This window comes from Xylaria bambusicola (genome assembly GCF_022495145.1).
Source record: "Xylaria bambusicola strain CBS 139988 unplaced genomic scaffold F5B22scaffold_15, whole genome shotgun sequence".
Classification (NCBI taxonomy): domain Eukaryota; kingdom Fungi; phylum Ascomycota; class Sordariomycetes; order Xylariales; family Xylariaceae; genus Xylaria; species Xylaria bambusicola.
This window is the reverse complement of record NW_025953568.1, coordinates 444,313-462,048: the sequence shown is the minus strand read 5'-3', so window position 1 is coordinate 462,048 and position 17,736 is coordinate 444,313. Positions and strand designations below refer to the sequence as shown.

Here is a 17,736-nt window from a genome sequence, read left to right as displayed (position 1 = left end):
GGATGTCACTGATATTGCCTACACTCTTGACCTGTTCCGTCATGTCTCTAACCGTGGCTGTCGGCATCGAAAGAGGCTTCAAGAGGCCTATATATGTCATCAGGTGCCGCAAAGTTCGTCTAGTGTAGCCGGTGCAACGTGGTATACGCTCCATGTAATGTGTGACGAGTCTGCTTGTGTGCGTATGTAGGTATGTGTGTACTTAAGTATGTATTATATCGAAAACCCCCAAGAGAGAGCCCATGCTGTGTGTTTCAATCGACAAGTTTAGTCGAACAATCCATCGCCATTCATGCACCGGCACTTCTTGGCCCCCAGACACTGGTCAGAATTCTTGTTTCTGCTGGTGTGAAGTATAGTACTTCGTACTGAGATGGCACAAACCCCGACTCCCCCACATCAGGCCACCATGACTCCGAGCAGGACTCTGAGCAGAGCTCTGGCGGAAGCTCTGGTACCAAGTCCCAGCTCAGCGAGGTCCTCCAAGCTTGCCGACTCGGTACACCAACTTCGGATACAGAATGGATGAACTCTCCACAGCAGCCGAAGATGGACAGAGTGATGTCAGAGTGGCCGAAAATCGCTGTTTGTTAACATCATAATTGTTATTTCCAGCCGCGTGCAGACCGGCTCTTTCCCTCATGTTGCTTAGCGCAGAAGCACGCTTGAGGATTGTCGCGGGCAGATCACGGGACAGCTGTCGCAGAGCCAGGAGTGCCGTGTTCCTCGCGATACCAGCCCACTCGGCGGCTTGTGCGGTCTCTCTACTCTGTTGACTTTGGATTCGGCCATCGCTGCTGATGCTGCACACACGCCAAGCTGTATCGCACCCCGTCGATTCGTCTGCGGGGTGACTGGGCGACTGGGCGACTGTCACGGGGCATCCCATCATGTTCGTCGCCAATGGTCTGCGGTCGAAGGGTTTCGACCAACAGCCGCCTTCCCCAATGGTCCTTGGCCCCGCCACGTGTGACGGTGGGGGATGCCCCATGCTGCGATGCTGAGGTGCTGAGGTGCTGCTGCTACTGCTGCTGCTGAGGGTGCAGAGCAACGGTGGCTGGCCTTGGAGTCCCTGGAGTCCCTGACATTTAGGCCACTCAAGAGCGTGCGAATGGGACGAATGGGACCCTGAAGACCCTGTCGCATGGGTTGCCGGCCTGACCCGGCCAGATCTGGCTGACTCGGCGGCGTCACGTACGGCCACGTCAGACAGGGCAGACAGCGCATGTCTTCCCGACAAAACCCCAGAGGCACCTCAGTCAGGTCCCAATTGGGTCTTTGTCCTGCTCTCTCCTCGTTACAACGCTTCCCAGTGCATCAACCGCTCCCCGATCTGTGCTACGTCGATCCAATCCCCCACGACAGCGCAAAGTCCCACGGAATCACGGTACGGTATAGCGACTCGCATCCTTTAGAAAGGAGACTGTCCGTTCTCGCTGCTCTTACCACTCGTGGTCATATGATGGCGTTGGCAAAAACCCAACTTGTTGATCTCACTCACGCATACCAGGACTAGCTGAACCACCAACTCTGCTCTTCGCTGGCTGTAGCTTAGATACCTCTGGCTACTATAATACCACAACTCTTCAAGGTGCTTTCAGACATAAGAACACCACACTTGTAAACCCTCAACATCATCAAGCTCAAGTTGCAACGACGACAACTTCTCGGTCTCAAAAACTTTTCACACTCTAGTTGCTAAGTTAAGTCATCAGAACAAGCCAACCTACACAATGCACGCACTATCCAACTCGCCTCCGTCACGGCCGAAGGGCATCCTCAAAAAGCCGAGCGGCTTAGATCTTTACACCAGACCTCGGAGTTTATCAACGGCATCGAAGAAGAGCGCCGCCTTCGATGATGTCGCGCGAGACATTGTGACGGGCGCAGAGGTACCACAGAGCCCTATTCACTCCTCCGAGTACCGCGCTTTCCACAAGGAGTACCGTCAAGAAGCCGGAAGAGCGCTCTTGCTGGCCAAGATCGACGGAATGTACGACGATGTCATCCGACGCCTCGAGGTGAAGGTGGAATCATAACACGAACGCGCAGCCTCTTTCTTTTCTTCGGCCAAAACACGAAAATCGGTCACAAAATATCAAACGACAGGTCATATCATAGGCGTTCTGCTGGTTGGTGTATAACATTTGTCAATTTGGCTTAAATCATATCTTCTGGACTGCAGGAGCATCGACGAGTTGTGTTTTACATTTCATCACCTAATACCGCCCACGCGGTGGTCGCCCCGTAACGTTGGCGGATGTCACATGGTCTACGGCGTTACTCAGTCCCATGAAACATCACGCCGAAATGACGCCAACAGGGCCATCTACGGTGTAAGTTCGGATCTAAACAAGCATGTTGAATAGAAAGATCGGAGAAGATCAGCTGGGGAAGATAGGAGACAAAGTGTAAGCTAAGACGGAGCGGTCTGGATTTGAGGTTATCTTTGCGCTGTACTTGAGAGAGAGATGTTCACTTGCAATACTATTGTTCTCATGCCAGAATATCCTTCAATATATTCCTGCCCATTCTGTTAACATGTCCTCACGTTGTCTACACCTGCCTTGTCGTTTACGATTGCTTTTCCGGCCCCAGAGAGAACCACAAGCTAGTCCAACGTTTACCCCGGACATCTTGTACACGTTTTCCTCAAGGCTCTCTAAACAGTGTTCGCCTCCATCTCTACCATCCACAAATCTGGTAAACTAATAGATTGCGGTGATGTGCGCATAACGACAACTAGTATTGTCAAGGTACCAGCCCTCAATAGCACGACTGTTACATGCAAACCTTCAAACCACCGACTGCATGAACAAACATCGCTCGACGAGAAAGGACCGGAAGGGTCGGGTATTGTGAGCACAGCAACAATCTTACTACAAATGTTTACCAATGAAAGCTCCCGTTGCCTAGATCCCAGCGATACCGCATTCGCCAGGGGCTCAAGACAGCCGACCAACCAGTTCGCCGCCGACGCCGCCCCAAGCGCTGCTTGTACGAGCTGCCAACAACTTTGCATTAGTTCCACGACATTGAGCAACAACGAGACGAGTAGCTGCCCTATCACGTCGATATGATTCAATTATTGGATTCTACAGCAGCTTTGCAAACCAAGCACCCCACGGTATTTCATTTACGTCCGGACGAACCATCGCCAGCTCGAATCTAAAAGAGCTTCAACCATAGAAATCTCTCACAGGGGAGAGAGTCTAGTACTACCATAGCAATGCAGTATGACCACGACCGATTGTTAGTCTTATTGACCTTGCTTTTGGTATTCGGCATCTTCGGCACCTTATCGTCAAGACGATAATGCATTTGCCATCCGAGGCAGTCCTAGAAACTATACTTTGAATCGCGTTCGGATTCTATTGAGCCAGCATTGGCGCCGCTAGCACGTTTGACGCCTCGTGATAGATAGGCAGCAGTGCAAGGACACCAGCCAACGCCTTTCGGTTCACTTGGACTCACAATATCCCTCTTGGTACCTGCAATCAGTATTCGACAGATCCAGGCAGCTATCTGCTCCAATTGTAACTGCAAGCTCTCTCACATCTGGCCCATTGCGCCGTGAACCGAGCAGTAGGATCTCCAAGATTTTCTCTCGATGGTAGTACTAGAATACTACAGTATGAGCAGGGTGCGCTTTTGGGGAGGCTCAAGATGAGATACCAAGCTATGGTGAGATGGGCAGTTGGGAAAGGCATGGCTAAACAGGGTGAGATAAGCCTACTGTGGAGAAAGGTTGAGTCCTAGCGTAGATTCAACAACGAATGATACGGCAACTGGACAACTCCAACTTCAATCACAGAGTTCATAGGTATGCCGTTAGATTCGCTTCCCTGGGGCTCGAACAGACTATTGTCCCCCCTACCTAGCTAAGAAAGACCTAGCCTCAACAGCATGGTGCAATGACACGGGCGGGTACGGTTCCAACTATGTAGATGCTCTGATTATGATATGTAAACGACGTCAGGCGTATGTCGGTTTTGCTCCTGACTGCCAGAATGCCCCTTTCTCGGCAATTCTCTCGGAAACTTGATTCTTAGAATCATACATGATGAACTGGCAGTTCAATAACCAACCCACTTTAGCTCGCTTTCTCTCTGAACACAACAATCGGAATAATTCACGTTTCGCGAATACATTGGTCTTTTGAGCTGGTATGGAAAAACGCGAGTGATTAGGCACCGTAAGCAGAAGGACCTAACCTATGAATAGGGCAGGCTTGCAGAACCCCCTATCCCCAAATATGTACGTAAGACTTGGGCAGATATGCGACAGGCTATATGGATGTACATTGTTGCGATCTTAGAATATTATATAACATATTGGAAGTTCTTTTCCCACTTCGGCGTACTGTTCATCCTATCAGCTCAATTGCGTAGGGCTTGGGGCTCTTGCGAGGCATTTAACGCAAGAGTCGCACATCAAGATCTATATACCTTGTGTCTGATGCCTTGCGACTATGATGAGCACCCGCGTACTAAGTTGACAACCTCTGTCTTATTTCATCCTGTATACATCATGTTCGGTATGTAAATATGCTTCTACATATAAGAGATCAGATTATGACCATCGTCCTCCTCTAACTGTCCTTACCATCCGTTTTTCATCTGCTTGTCCTTCATCTTGGGGTATGCTGATTCATTCATTGAATACCACACCAACATGCCAAACACCGATGTCGATCCGAATTGCCGGTAGCGAAAGTCATGCCGGCAGCAAGTCAATCTTGCCTATCGTGTTACGATCTATTTACAGCTTATCAGCCCGGTACTGTCTAGCCCAGGCCAATGCACGCCTCATGGCATCGGATATGGTCACTCACCGGTGTATCTGTATACCAAGGGAAGCGCACGGCAACCAAAGTTCACCGGTGTGTCTAGGTTGATGCATAGGCGACCTAGAGAGGCATGTGGCATTGCGGACACCGAAAAGACAAGGATGTTGTTTCTGCCAAGTATATCATGTGTATATGGCATCAGGTAAATCCGATCATGCAATAATAATATGACTTTTGATATTGAGAGGGCAAAAAGCAGAGCGAGCGTAGCATCGTTACTTAGCTGCCTACTGTAGAGAAGTGAGTAACGCTGAGGGGAAACCCGGCAAAAGCTCCGTTTCCACCAATAGCTACCCCTTCTTCTTGTGCTACTATGAGAAGGTCTGCGCCATAAAGCACGTGAGCCATAATCAGGTGAGTATGTGAGGCGATATCTACTCCGGTGTCTTATAATGCTTGGAGTAGCCTGCATGCTATCTACATATGTCAGCTCTTATCTAGGTATGCTTCAAGTATGAAGATCCTTGAAAATACATATCAGGGAATTACATACGGGTGTAGCTAAGACGTACTCAAGTTGCATGAAAGGACATCCTTTACTCGAGAGTCGAGCCCTGAGCCTGCTGTAGCTAGCTGAATGCGTATAACGTACGGTCCCTGGGCCACATCGCTCTCATATCATCATTGCGCTTGTAAGTATAATTTGAAGACTCAAGTAACAATTTAATTATTACACGCACGCCGAAACCGGAAAACCGAAAGGCCAACTCTTAGAGAACACGTTAATTGACATCATACGGGTTGACTCCGATGCTATCACGACACTGCGCGATGGTACTGCAAGAATCATAAACGGCATAGGAACGTCTACGATGGACTCATGACAGAGGACGTAAAACCGCTCCTCTGAAGAACGCACTAGTGTTGTTCGCTGTGTCTCTGGCACAGACGGATAGCGATATGTCCGAGGGTGCCCTTGAGTACGAGGAGGATCTCTCTAATCCGATCCTCGTCTATCGGCCTTATTTTGTCGATTTTGAGCTCAAGGCGATCATCGCGTGCGTGCTAACAAAGCTTACACAGGGGTAAATGGCAAAGGACCGGGATATCAATGGCTGACAGATACCATCTCCCCTTTAGGGGTTTAGAATGATGGAAAGAATATACGGGGTACATCTATCGAGACATGACTTTTGGCTAGTATTTTAGATTATGAAGCTGGGCTTTGGAGTACATAAGCTTCGGCATGGTACTTTCAACGACCGTCTCAACATGCAATTGAGCTATGCAGCGAACACCAATAGCCCAGTTACGAATCGAACCTAACTAGTACATCCTTCCTAATACATGCAGAGCCTTGATGGCAGGTTCTGTCTACCTTTACCTACTGCTTGGTCCTTCCGTAACTTCGTCTATGCTGATAGAAATCTGGTTTGGCCTGCTTGAGACAGGTCGGCAGTTATGCCAATAATTTAAAAGAGCTTAAAGTGAATAACCGTATAGCGCTGTACAAGCCGAACCTAACGCACTTTATCCCTCGCCTGGCAGGTAGGTAGATCGGGCATAAAATACACGCCCAGTTCTATCTGGGTATGGCTATGCGCATAAAGCAACATTTATGCATCAGGTACGGAAACTATCGAGTTAGCAAGCTGGATGTCAGCTCGACGGACATTTTATCTCGACATGGGCTGCATTCGGCACAGCTGCATTCGACACAGCGCGAGACGGTTGAAAGAATTACTTAGGGATACCAAGTGGTGGTGTGGGTGTGTGGGTGTCCCTAGTATGCTTTCACTGCCTCGACAGCGTCTACTTCTACGGCGATGCCCTTGCCGCTGTTGATGAAACCTGTTACCCGTGCGAAGTGTTGGACGTCTATTGGCTAACGTGGTGTCGCTTACTCTTTGCTTTCTTGTTGAAAGCCGGAAAAGATGCCATTCAATATATTGGCCGCATACCGACACGACAAATTTCTATTCGTATCATGACTAAGGCAGGTACATATAAGTGTGTCTAGACTAACCCTCATTGCTCGGACACGACGCTGACTTGCAGGTGCTGTTAGACACAGTACCTTGGATACGAGACGAGAAGCCTGGTTTGTCCAGTTATCTACTACATATTATTTGATAATAAAATATTAGTTCACACTAGTAGGAGGGTCTGCCCATTGCTTCTGGTTTACGAAGCGAGAAGCACGTGGGCTTTCAGGGATAGCCGTGTCAGGATGGGAGGAGATCGATTGGCTGGGAACGTAGGTATCAGATGGCGTTCGAGACATCAGGAAATCTAATAGGCTTACTTTCTGTACATGTTTCATTTAGCAGTTGGATGAACTATCTTGCTCTAGGTGCGATGCCTGCGTGCGAGACATCAAGTTACTTCGCACCGCCGTCTCAACTGGCGCCGGTACACGCATCGTCTATTGACATCAACAATGACTTGAATGCCTAGACCTGGAAACGGAAGCATATAGCAAGGCGATAATCTCATGGTTTCTTGGCTATTTGGTTCAATCAGTATTCATATTCTAGAACCCCGTATCGGAACCTCATCCTCTTGGCGATAATTGAAATGCGGCCCTGTACTGATCATGCGCTACCTTATTTCTACCTTCCTGCAACTATAACCCAAAATGATATCAAGGTGGACTACCTATATGTAGTGTAGGCAAAATTCCGACAATTATTAAGCTTTAAACTTGCCTACCTAAGCAAGGCGATTTTGGCAATCGAGAGATTTGTCACAATGCATACTCCGGCTATCTTTAAGCAATAGGCCTATACTGCCCATATCTTTGATCTACAGGTGTATTCGGCCGAAGCACAATGCTGCACTTTATCTAACAATTTTATCTTGATTAGTCACTATAGGATTGTAGTCTAACTGACATACATGTATATACAATACAAGGAATCTCATGAGCATAACCCGCTGCAATCATGTCTCTAATGTACCGCTTTCCTAAATCAAACCTACTTGCGCTGCTTCTCCCAACGGCGATCATCGAGCTGGTGATCGCTTTCAATTTCGCGAGTCAGGTCCACATTCTCAATGAAGAGGGTAGATATCACAAGCGCAACGACAGAGATGCCGAGATAAAATGCAAAGAGCCCCGTGAACCCGTACTTGTAGGCGTCGAGCACTTTATTCTTATAGTCTCCGGCAGGCATAGCATGCAGCACACTGATGTAGCTTTCGGATTGCTTGGCAATTTCGACTGGGAGCCCGAGCCACCTCAGCTTGAGCGCCATTACTGTCGCAACGGTTAGCAATAGTCATACAAGAGATCTTTCGACCAATACCAACCATTCTGAAATGCTGTACCCCCAATCGCGACCCCCAAGGACATGCCGAATTGCCGGATGAACGCGTACATTGCTGCTGCCGCTGCCTCGTCGCCTTTCTTGCACATAGCTTGCGTGGCGAAATTTTGGGCATTGAGGATAGCACCTTGTCCAGTCCCGACGATGAGGTACGTTACCACCCAGACTGCAGCGCTATTGTTGCGAGGCCAGATGAGGAACAGTCCGGCGCCGAGACTCGCAACAAACCAACCGACACAGATGGCCCAGCGGTAGTTGTTGTAGCGGGTCACCAGGCGGCCGCAAACGATACCAGCGGTCGTGACGGTCAGAGTCGCTGGAAGCAAGGTCACTCCAGTATTAAGCGGCGAGAACTCTTTGACAGATTGGAAGAAGAACGGGCCACTAGACTCCTGCGTTAGAACATGGCCACTTGTCAAAGCTGCAGTGAAGAACTTACTAGTACAAGAAGCCGTACATCTATCAAAAGACAATTGTCAGTAAAGTCTAAGTTCTACTTTCTTGCTGTAGGTACGGAATTGTTCTTACCACCATGCCTTGAATACAGCCGCATGCATATCCGACGGTCGATGAAGTGTTATGGTATAGGCTATGTCGCAGGAAAGGCTCCTTTGCCCACAATTTCTCATATACAAGAGTTGCAAGTAAGCCCAAGAGGCCTATTATCAAAGGAGCCAAGGTCTGAACGCTATTCCACTCGAACTGCACCACAATATAGTCAGCATGGTCTATTCTGACATCAACTGCATCGACCTCAATTGACTGGGGAAAAATGAAGTTCTAGAGAACATCATGCATTTTCATGATGAGCTAACACTACACGTACCTGTGAACCGCCCCATGAGATGGCAATGAGAAATGATGTTGCTGACCCAGTGAAGATGAAAGAACCGACCCAGTCGATGCGCGCCAACTTCTCCGTGAATGTGGCCTCTCTCGGTTTCAAGGTCAATAGATATGGCACGGCGATTAGACCAAATCCCAAGAAGGGGAACATGAGGTAGAATATCCAGCGCCAAGTTGTACCATGAACGACTGCACCTCCAATGATGGGTCCAATGGCCAATCCCAGAGCCCAGGCTCCCAGACTAGGAATATTCTTATTAGTTCCGGTTCGAATTGGACGGGTTGTGGCAATGACTCACGTTACTCCGTACCACTTTGGACGCCACCGAAGCGGTACGATATCAGTTTGGATCACTAGCCCCAGACTATGGATTCCGGCGCCCCCTATGCCTTGGATTGAACGTCCCACGAGGAGAACTCCAATGCTCTTCGATACAGCACAGAGCACTGTGCCGACGGAGAAGGCAATAAGGGAGAAGATCAGGCAAATAGGTCGACCGAATACACCACTAATGGCGCATACGACAGGCATGGTGACGGCATTGGCGAGAAGATACGATGTGCCGATCCAGAAAGCTTGGGTAGTGGTTCCTTTTAGGTCTTCTATTATAGCCTGGGCGAGACTCTATCAGCATAATTTCGTGATAGGGTCTGGGTAGAGTTGTCTGAGGGGGCTTACACTTAACGGTGTAATGACAATAGTGGCATCGAGGGCGACGATGAAGCTTGTGATGGCGAGTGTATAAATAATCGCCTTCTCGTGCAGTGATGGCCTCCATTCCTTCTCAGACGAGCACTGCGCTTCATCGGCAATGGTCTCATCAGGTGTTGGCAGCACATGGGTGTCAGTAGACACATGCTTATAGTCTGATACAGAGGAAGAAGAAGACTCCGTGGGAGACGGCTGTGGTTTAGTAGTGGTCGCCATTATGACGACGTCTTCTATAAACTGAAACGACCTTTTCTTTCTTACTCAAGGGGAAAATAAGACAATAGACAGAAAGGTCAGGAGTGTCTATTTGACTCTTTTGCTCCGACCCAGAGCTCGGTCCATTCTGTTCTCAACGCCACTGGGGGGAAGCACCTTATATGTTAACCCCATGACGCACGCCGCGAGCGTTGGTAGTTGGGAACCTCATCCCTTAGTGTCGGGACCATGCTCAATAGCTCATCCTGCCACATGTATGTAAGATAAAAGTCAAAGAGAATAAAGACAAGCATCTCACACCTGACAACGCGCGTCATCTCCGCACGTTGTACCCGCTGGGGGAGTCTCTTAGAAGCATCGTCTATGGTAAGGGCTCATCGTTAAGCTCTTTCGCCTATCGGCCCCATACGTAACCCCAAGTAGTATCGCTGCAGTCAAGGGAGCGTATCCCAGCTTGCAATACGACGGCACGGCGAGCACCAATGATTGAGTTTGCGTCTAAATGCTCCCAGACTAGATTAAGCCTTGTCTTCAGCTGTATGTGTCAATGGAGCAGACCGCCGGCCATCGAGGGATGGATATCTGCGAATCTTGTTGACGTTAGCAATATTGTTGGTTGCCCGCCGTTTCTCTTAGTGTTACTGCCATATCCAACAACATGCATACCTAGTTTTGTGGCGTTACTTGCTATAAAAAGTTTTTGCAGATACCTAGTATCAGCGAATTAAATCCAGGCTGCTGAGCGGCATCTTCCCCCTGTCAGTAAGGGCGAACTGGTGACACTTTGAAACCAACTTGATTTTATTAATACAAACAATAAAAGCTACTTGCACAATATCATCACCCTTGTATGTAGGGGTCTTTCGACATATTATAAATCTGGGTAATTTGTCAAATACGTCTAAGCGAAACCCTGTGCCGCAGGACACGCTGCATCTGTATTGAATGACTGACTGCTGCCGTGAACTCAAACCCCCATGATGTCGCTGCATATGCACCAGCTCGAAGTCAGCCCCCATTCAACTTCTTCATCAGATCAATATGCGACTGGACATTGGATGACTAAGTTGGGGTCCGACCCCAATCTCCAAATTCCTGAGTTTTATTGATTCTCCATACTCTCCAAATTCAAATCGAAGAATCTTACAGAGTAAAACATTCATTACCCAATGCGGGCTATGTGCGTAAATATAGCTTGCTATTCTTACCACTCAATCCGGGGATATCTTAAGTTGTAAGTCAATCGATGTTTTTCACCGCCATCATGATGGTGAAAGACGATCTGCGATACGGTAGGCTACGCCAAGCCATTGGGAATCGACGAGGCCACCTAGGCTGGCCAAAGGTGGCGGCTGGACTGGCCAAAGTTATTCCCGAAAGGGCCACCTATTAGTCCAATTATGTACCTCAAGGTAACAGGAGACCGTAGCCTATTAGGAACTCTCCCATCTATATAGTTAATCCAATTTAATTATAATGCCCTAATATATCAAGCTGCGCGGATATCTCCGAAGCCATTGACGTCAATAATAGCATTGCTCGTTGGGACTCCACTTGCGTCATCATGGGTCTTTAACTTGATTTTGACCAATTAACTTAATAATAGCGGAGGCTACTCCCAAGTTGGTGTAATTCTCATTAAAACTGAAGTAGTTCTGCTTTCTTACAAGTTAGCATATATGGTCATACTTTTTAACTAAATAAACATTACCGCCTTTATTGACTTTGCTAAGTTAGCCTGTTCTTTAGTTTCGCGTTTCTTTATATTGATATGTTTGCATATATTTTACTTACTGTTCTGTTGCTGCGTAGAAATTGAAGTCAAAGGTGTTGAGGGTGGTTGCTTAATTGAATTGTGCTGGTTGCATTCATGTTTTCAATCTCTATGTAAAGTAGAATTGACTAAAGCAGAGCTACTTTCATTTGGGTAGGGATCATATACAACATTAAGTACCTAAATTTTATTAAGTTGGCTGGTCAAAATCAAGTTGAAGACTCCAGGGCAGTGTGAGTGACGGAAGTGAAGTCCCAACGAGTATGACTAACAATTAAATGCCTAAAGTATTATCATAGTTTCTGTAGCTTAGGTAGACGAGCCATAGCAACTGTCTAGCATGAAGCGATTATCTCGAAGCAAGCAAAATTAGCTCCTTGTGTTCCACTGAATTACACGTGGTCGCTATCTAGCGCGCGCACCTGAAAGTTAGCTTCGTTCTTTTCAGCTGTCTTCGAGCGGTCGACATAGAACTAGATACTATAGTGAATCAGAAATATAACGCCAGCTATCCTTGCCTTGCTTCATTGTTTGTGTCAGTGCAACAGGGTCCGCTGATATGTCTCATACTCCGCACCCTCGGTATCGGACCGGTTGTAGTCTCTAGCCGCATCGGAGATTATCGTGACCTCCGTCGAGATCGTTGTTGTGCACAATATACCCCTCAAACCCTCGCAATGATTATCGTCATGCTTGAGGGCTGTGATCTCGGTTACAGTGCCCCAGACCTCGTTGACCGAGTGTATTGTATCCCGTCGCGGCGACGAGCGGAAGGAGTCCGAGCGGGGGCGATTGGCGTAGACCGGGTGAGACAAGGATGGGGAGGAGTCGCCGCTGTCCTGGGTGGTGGCGGCTCGCCCTATGAACCACGATAGAATTTTCTTGAAACGTGCTTTCACCCCCCGCTCCACAAACACTCTAGGGATCGAGGGTACACAGAAGACGAGAAACAAACATGTCATCTCGGCTAAGCAAAACAGGTACATGGCCCCCTCTGTGTAGAGGACGTCCTCGCTTTGGTAGAAGACAATTGTTACGTGCAGACGGGCAGCGGCGGATAGACAGGCGCTATAAAGCCAAGGCGTAAGAAGCCATAGAAATCTCACATAGGTGGGTTCATTCACTCACAAAAGGCCAATGGCAAAAACCAGGGCGACCCCGATCTTTTTCGAAAGAGACATCTGCAGAGCCCATATCGCCTTCTGGGGAAGAAAAAGAATGATGATATCTGCTACGAGGTTCAGACCAGCTACCGGAATGAATAACAATTTGATATCGACGCATTTACTCTCGCAGATCGTGATATCCCAAATCCTGCGATGCGGGATGCATGAGAGGTTCTCGGCGATGATCCAGGCGACATAGAAGGCCGTCTGTACGCCTAGCAGGATAGTGCTGATCCAGAAGAAGTAGTTTCGCGTGCCTGGGGGCACGAATATGCGCATCCATTCGAGTAGGATTGCCCCTTTGAGAACCATTAATGTGACAGCGATCAAGTTGGCTCCTACATGGTAGATCTATGCAGGGCAAGATTAGCTGTCTCCCTTTGCTCGAGGTGGGATCCTGGCGGATTGCTTGTTGTGTACGTACGTAGTAGATTTTGGCCAAGTCTCTCACACGGACATCCCACTCGTGAATGAAGGCACCACGCTCATCTATCATCCATATTTGACATAGTACACTGCTGACGAAGGTTGCCTACGTCGTGTCAGATCTGGATTTCTCCATAAGGCGAGGCTGTCGAGGGTTGCTTACCAAGGCCGCTGGTATAAGATCTGCCTCAAATTATATTAACCCATGTGAGCCCTGGCCGTTGTCACGGTCAACTTCGTAAGGTAAGTACTTACAATCTTCGAAATGCAGTTTCTTTATGCAACATATCCTAGCGTACGCTCTCAAGCAGATCACCAGGACCGTTACCACCAGGCATACCACGTTTACAATGATGGCTACATGGTTTTTGTTAGGCGGTCTAAGAAAATTCGGCACCACCCCAGGGGGCGGTGGAAGAGCTGGGCTATTCAGAGTCCACTCCTGTTCTAGGGGCGTAAGTTCCGAGAGACAAATGGTTCTCAGCCGATGTATAGGTTTGATTGTAATATACATTGTGAGTAGAAATATTGAGGGACAGGTAGGTGATGTATACCGGAGTGTACGAATTTACTACTTATTCTTTCCTCGAAGATGGTTTAAGTAGGCAATAGCATCGGGACATGAAGACATGATAACCAATATCGAGTTTGCTTGCACTACGTTGCGGATAAGGGAGGAAACACTGAAAGTGCTGTGTATGTGTGATGCGAACACAACCACGCGATCACTCTGAGCACCAGCCTGGTACAACTCTATATTCCAAATGTCTTAGTACAAATTCGTATCTTTGATGGTACATCATATTCTAACCATCTATATGATGCTATGGAGGCCGGGTATCGCTGAACGTGATGTAAGTTATATCATCAAGCGTTTCTAGAGACCGATAGTCTGAATAACTGCATAGGTAGATGTAGATAGACAGACACAGAGCCTTCTTGCAATCCACAAATGGCGATGATAGACTCTTGCCCCTTACTTTGCGATATATGCCTAGAACCCTTCTTCCGTCTTGTGCTGCCCCGACTAGCACGCGATCAGAATCTGGGGGGCCGTCTTGGTCGTACTAACCGCGGCTCTCACCTCGAATTGGATACCAGTACTCCTTGCAAGACCCAAAACGGTGGCATCGCATTCTTCACGTGAGCTCGTTTGTTGGTGTATACTGTTCCTCATCGATGAAGCACCCGAGAGATGTGCAACATAGCAGGCTTGAAGTACACATATACTGGTATTATGCATACAGAACAGCCCCCGATACGCATTTGATGGCGGATAACGAGCCGAAAGCCGCGCGGAGGCCCGAGCAGGAACACTGAACTGCCAATAACGGGATGATAAAGGGCGATAACCACAGCACCACGTGCTGCTACCAACCCTCGTCCGTAGCTACGTACTGGACAGAGGAGCTAGAGAACAGCGGATTCATTAGGATCAGCAGCCCCGATGCATGAAGAAAGTGAGCAGGAGCATTCATGTAAGCTCGCGTCTACCGCTGGAGAGACTAGTTCCGTCTTCTGGAATCACTATTCGAGATACTCTGCATTCTCTCCAAGGGAATGCTCCTAGTTTTGCTCATTCAACGTTACAACAAGTGTACGTCATAGGCCAACGAGGGCCAAGATGCCGAGGCAAGCTATCACAGGGTATGACGGACAGCCTGTATCTCAGGGCTCCTCGTACCTAGCAGCGACGTCTCGTGAGAAGCTCCTGTCAGGTGGAGAACAGCGCATCATGAGCAATCCGAGGTATTGGTCATGAAAAGTTTCCGAATCTCCCTAGTTTGAGTACACCCTCAACATAACTGTCATGGAATAATGTGTAGATAATTCGATGGACAAGTTGGTAAGTTGCTGTCTCCGCCGTCTATACATACAGTGACTGCTCCCTGGTTAAGATCTCCACGTATAGGTCTACTAACGGGCTTCGGGGCAGACGAAGGGAAACAAATGCAGTTTTCATTGGAAGTTCTTCATGAGTACGGTCCCTTCCGCTTTTGCCTCTTCTGTTGGGAGTAGCACTGAGAGCACTGCGTTGATATCATAATCGTAGTAGGTGCCTGAGTTACATTTGAATGTTACGCAGGAACCTTGGGCGGACAATTACATCACCATAGCAGATTCGAGATCTTACGGGCGTTGTTCTCTTGAAGCGGTTAGAATGTTACATATATGACATATCGCGAATAAAACAGTGTTTTCTAAGTGATGATAATAGAATTTAGGGTCTCAATAATTTAGGCAACGACATGAATTAACTTGAACTACATATGTTGATATGGTGTGGCGAACAAGATCCTCGTCACTGGCTTTGATAAATCAAGCAATAAAAATTCATTACTGCAACTAAGTAGAGTTCGAGTCCCAAATTTCAAACGCCATTTCCATTTTTCTCCATTACAAGATTTATCTGTTTGTATACACACAGTCATTTCCACATTGGAATAAACTTTAGATCTCGTCGGTCTCATGTATTGATCGTGCTTTCGTTCGCACGAAAAAAATCCCAACTTTCTCCTTGATCCCGTTGTCGTAATCTCCTCATAATTCCAATATCTTCACTTGGGATGAGGGGTTATCGCTCGTGGTGCTTGCCCCTTTCCCCCGGGATATATGTGCCGATAGGGGGCCGTAAAAGGCGTCGAGACCGATCCCAATATAACCTCGAAAAAACAGCTAAACCAGACCAAACCAAACCATTCTTTCTTAACTCCGTTCCCAGATGCTGATCGAGAATCCTCTCTCATGTACTTTCAGTCGATACCATATACACAACACCTGCGGCCTCAACAATGCCGCATTCACTTTAATATTTTCCACACATTATATGTTCCGGGTCGTCATCAATCAGCCAGCTGCGTGAGTACCCTGATACTCAATATCATGACTAATAAGCCGATGGTGACGATAATGAGCAGAGCAAAGCTGAACCAACCCATAACAATGGCGCTGGTACCAACCCCCGACTTGACACTCCCGTTGCCGAAGTCCTGCGCTATGATGGAGGCGGCTACGGACGCCGTGTGCTGCCATAACACGGAGACCAAGACGAAGATAGAGGCGATGAAGATGATGGCCAGGGCGATTTGCGACACGGGCCGACTGGGGAAGGGCTTGATCTCGCGCTCTGAGCCCTCGCTGTCCTCCTCTTCATGCCAGCCGGGGAAGGTGGCTAGTAATAGGAAGCAGACGAAGGCGAAGATGATGGCGATGATGAGCAGGTATGGGAACACGATCATGTCCTTGAACTGGCCGGCCAGCCAGACGAGATTCAACGGGTCCTGATCAACTGAGAGGTCGTTGGCTAGCGCTGTCGCATTGTTATTGCACAGCCAGGAGCCGCCGTCCGTGTTGATACATATACCGAAGTAGCCGACGCGGACCTGTAAGTGGGCGGACCCGACGATGTTGCTGATGGCTTGGTTGACATTGTAATCGACTTGGGCCGTGCTGGGGACGGCTGTGTAGTGTTTGTAGTAGATAGATAGAAGGAAGATGTCGGGTATTAGTGGTGAGGAAGACGAGCAACCTGCTAATAAAAGTGCTGTTGGTCGATTGGGTTAGTCAATATGTTGCGCAATATAAGTCTGTGTGAGAGGGTAGAGGAGAGGAGAGTACACACATAATAATATGATGGAGACTGCTATTAAAATCATCAACACATGGTGGTATCCTAGGAACGGTATGAACCCTATACCATCTCGTTAGTAGACATTCGCTTGCTATGATGGTAGAGGGATGTGGATGCACTCACGATACCACCCTATCTGAAATCTTGCTGTTTCCATTCCTCCGACGAGTCTTGGATTCCTAAACTCGTGGGTTCTTTATTCCACCTCCCGTCCTCCCGTGGAGCGACGGCGTGGCTAGCTGGAGCGCGCAGCAGCGCTGGAATGCGATAACGGCGGTCGGGCGCTAGTGAGGGATGAACGAGATCGTGGAATGCGGTCGACGCCGAAGATCTCGAACCTTTTTTTATGTTTCTCTTTCGCGGACGGGGACTTCTGTCAGGTCAATAATGCACACACAGCAGATGAGGGTGATGACGTGTGGTGTTGTTGGTATTGATGATGATAAGGCTGGAGAGGGAGGTATGTAGGTATGCAGATGACGGTGTTGCAACTTAGTGAGAAGTTCAGCAGCTTATTTCCAGTCGGACAAGATTGGAGAAGCTGGTTGGAATGAAGAATAGACGCTGTCTTGGTGAAGAGATTGGATTGCCAACAGGATCTAGATCTTCGTTCGCTTGTGGCCCTTCTATAAGAACAAGGAAGTTTGCTGGTAGTACGGTCGTCCGTGATGTGTAGCGAGTGACTGCGACAACGACGACGATGGAGAGTATCGAGAGTTTAGGAGAGTGACAGGAGGAAAAGCACAATCGGGAAACGTAAGCATTCGAAGGTAGAGAGACCCGTCGAGGTGCGTCAGTAATACCAGCGCATTAGCCCAAGGGGACGACGGAGATGGACCCAAGATGT

General features: G+C 48.2%; 4 protein-coding genes across 4 annotated transcripts; 1 reads left to right on the top strand and 3 right to left on the bottom strand.

Annotated features, from left to right (window-relative positions):
* Window positions 1-1,258: 1,258 nt before the first annotated feature.
* On the top strand, window positions 1,259-2,351 carry F5B22DRAFT_100745 (uncharacterized protein). The gene is made up of 3 exons (XM_047968654.1): window positions 1,259-1,425; window positions 1,511-1,591; window positions 1,716-2,351. Exon 3 carries the CDS (start codon window positions 1,734-1,736, stop codon window positions 2,037-2,039), a length of 306 nt encoding a protein of 101 aa, XP_047831908.1. The 5' UTR covers window positions 1,259-1,425; window positions 1,511-1,591; window positions 1,716-1,733; the 3' UTR covers window positions 2,040-2,351.
* Window positions 2,352-7,629: 5,278 nt separating this feature from the next.
* On the bottom strand, window positions 7,630-10,528 carry F5B22DRAFT_602425 (major facilitator superfamily transporter). The gene is made up of 7 exons (XM_047974671.1): window positions 9,644-10,528; window positions 9,264-9,577; window positions 8,945-9,206; window positions 8,647-8,820; window positions 8,558-8,577; window positions 8,102-8,502; window positions 7,630-8,048 (listed from the first exon to the last, which is right to left on the bottom strand). The coding sequence occupies exons 1-7, from the start codon at window positions 9,890-9,892 to the stop codon at window positions 7,768-7,770; spliced, it is 1,701 nt and encodes a 566-aa protein (XP_047831907.1). The 5' UTR covers window positions 9,893-10,528; the 3' UTR covers window positions 7,630-7,767.
* A 1,674-nt stretch (window positions 10,529-12,202) lies between these two features.
* F5B22DRAFT_645504 (uncharacterized protein) lies at window positions 12,203-13,772 on the bottom strand (the record flags this gene model as incomplete). The annotated part of the gene is made up of 5 exons (XM_047978596.1): window positions 12,203-12,734; window positions 12,795-13,183; window positions 13,257-13,364; window positions 13,422-13,441; window positions 13,514-13,772. 5 exons carry the CDS (start codon window positions 13,770-13,772, stop codon window positions 12,203-12,205), a joined length of 1,308 nt encoding a protein of 435 aa, XP_047831906.1.
* A 2,143-nt stretch (window positions 13,773-15,915) lies between these two features.
* On the bottom strand, window positions 15,916-17,219 carry F5B22DRAFT_100603 (Ca2+ regulator and membrane fusion protein Fig1-domain-containing protein). Its single transcript, XM_047968652.1, has 3 exons — window positions 17,013-17,219; window positions 16,881-16,949; window positions 15,916-16,802 (listed from the first exon to the last, which is right to left on the bottom strand). Exons 1-3 carry the CDS (start codon window positions 17,044-17,046, stop codon window positions 16,102-16,104), a joined length of 804 nt encoding a protein of 267 aa, XP_047831905.1. The 5' UTR covers window positions 17,047-17,219; the 3' UTR covers window positions 15,916-16,101.
* Window positions 17,220-17,736: the final 517 nt, after the last annotated feature.

Coding starts and splice junctions, on each gene's coding strand:
- F5B22DRAFT_100603 (XM_047968652.1), bottom strand. CDS start 17,046: ATGGAAACAGCAAGATTTCAGATAGGGTGGTATC. Junction 16,950..17,012: donor ATTTCAGATAGGGTGGTATC/GTGAGTGCATCC, acceptor GAGATGGTATAG/GGTTCATACCGTTCCTAGGA. Junction 16,803..16,880: donor AGTCTCCATCATATTATTAT/GTGTGTACTCTC, acceptor ATCGACCAACAG/CACTTTTATTAGCAGGTTGC.
- F5B22DRAFT_602425 (XM_047974671.1), bottom strand. CDS start 9,892: ATGGCGACCACTACTAAACCACAGCCGTCTCCCACGGAGTCTTCTTCT. Junction 8,578..8,646: donor GCTGTATTCAAGGCATGGTG/GTAAGAACAATT, acceptor GTCTTTTGATAG/ATGTACGGCTTCTTGTACTA. Junction 8,049..8,101: donor GGGTACAGCATTTCAGAATG/GTTGGTATTGGT, acceptor CCGTTGCGACAG/TAATGGCGCTCAAGCTGAGG.
- F5B22DRAFT_100745 (XM_047968654.1), top strand. CDS start 1,734: ATGCACGCACTATCCAACTCGCCTCCGTCACGGCCGAAGGGCATCCTC.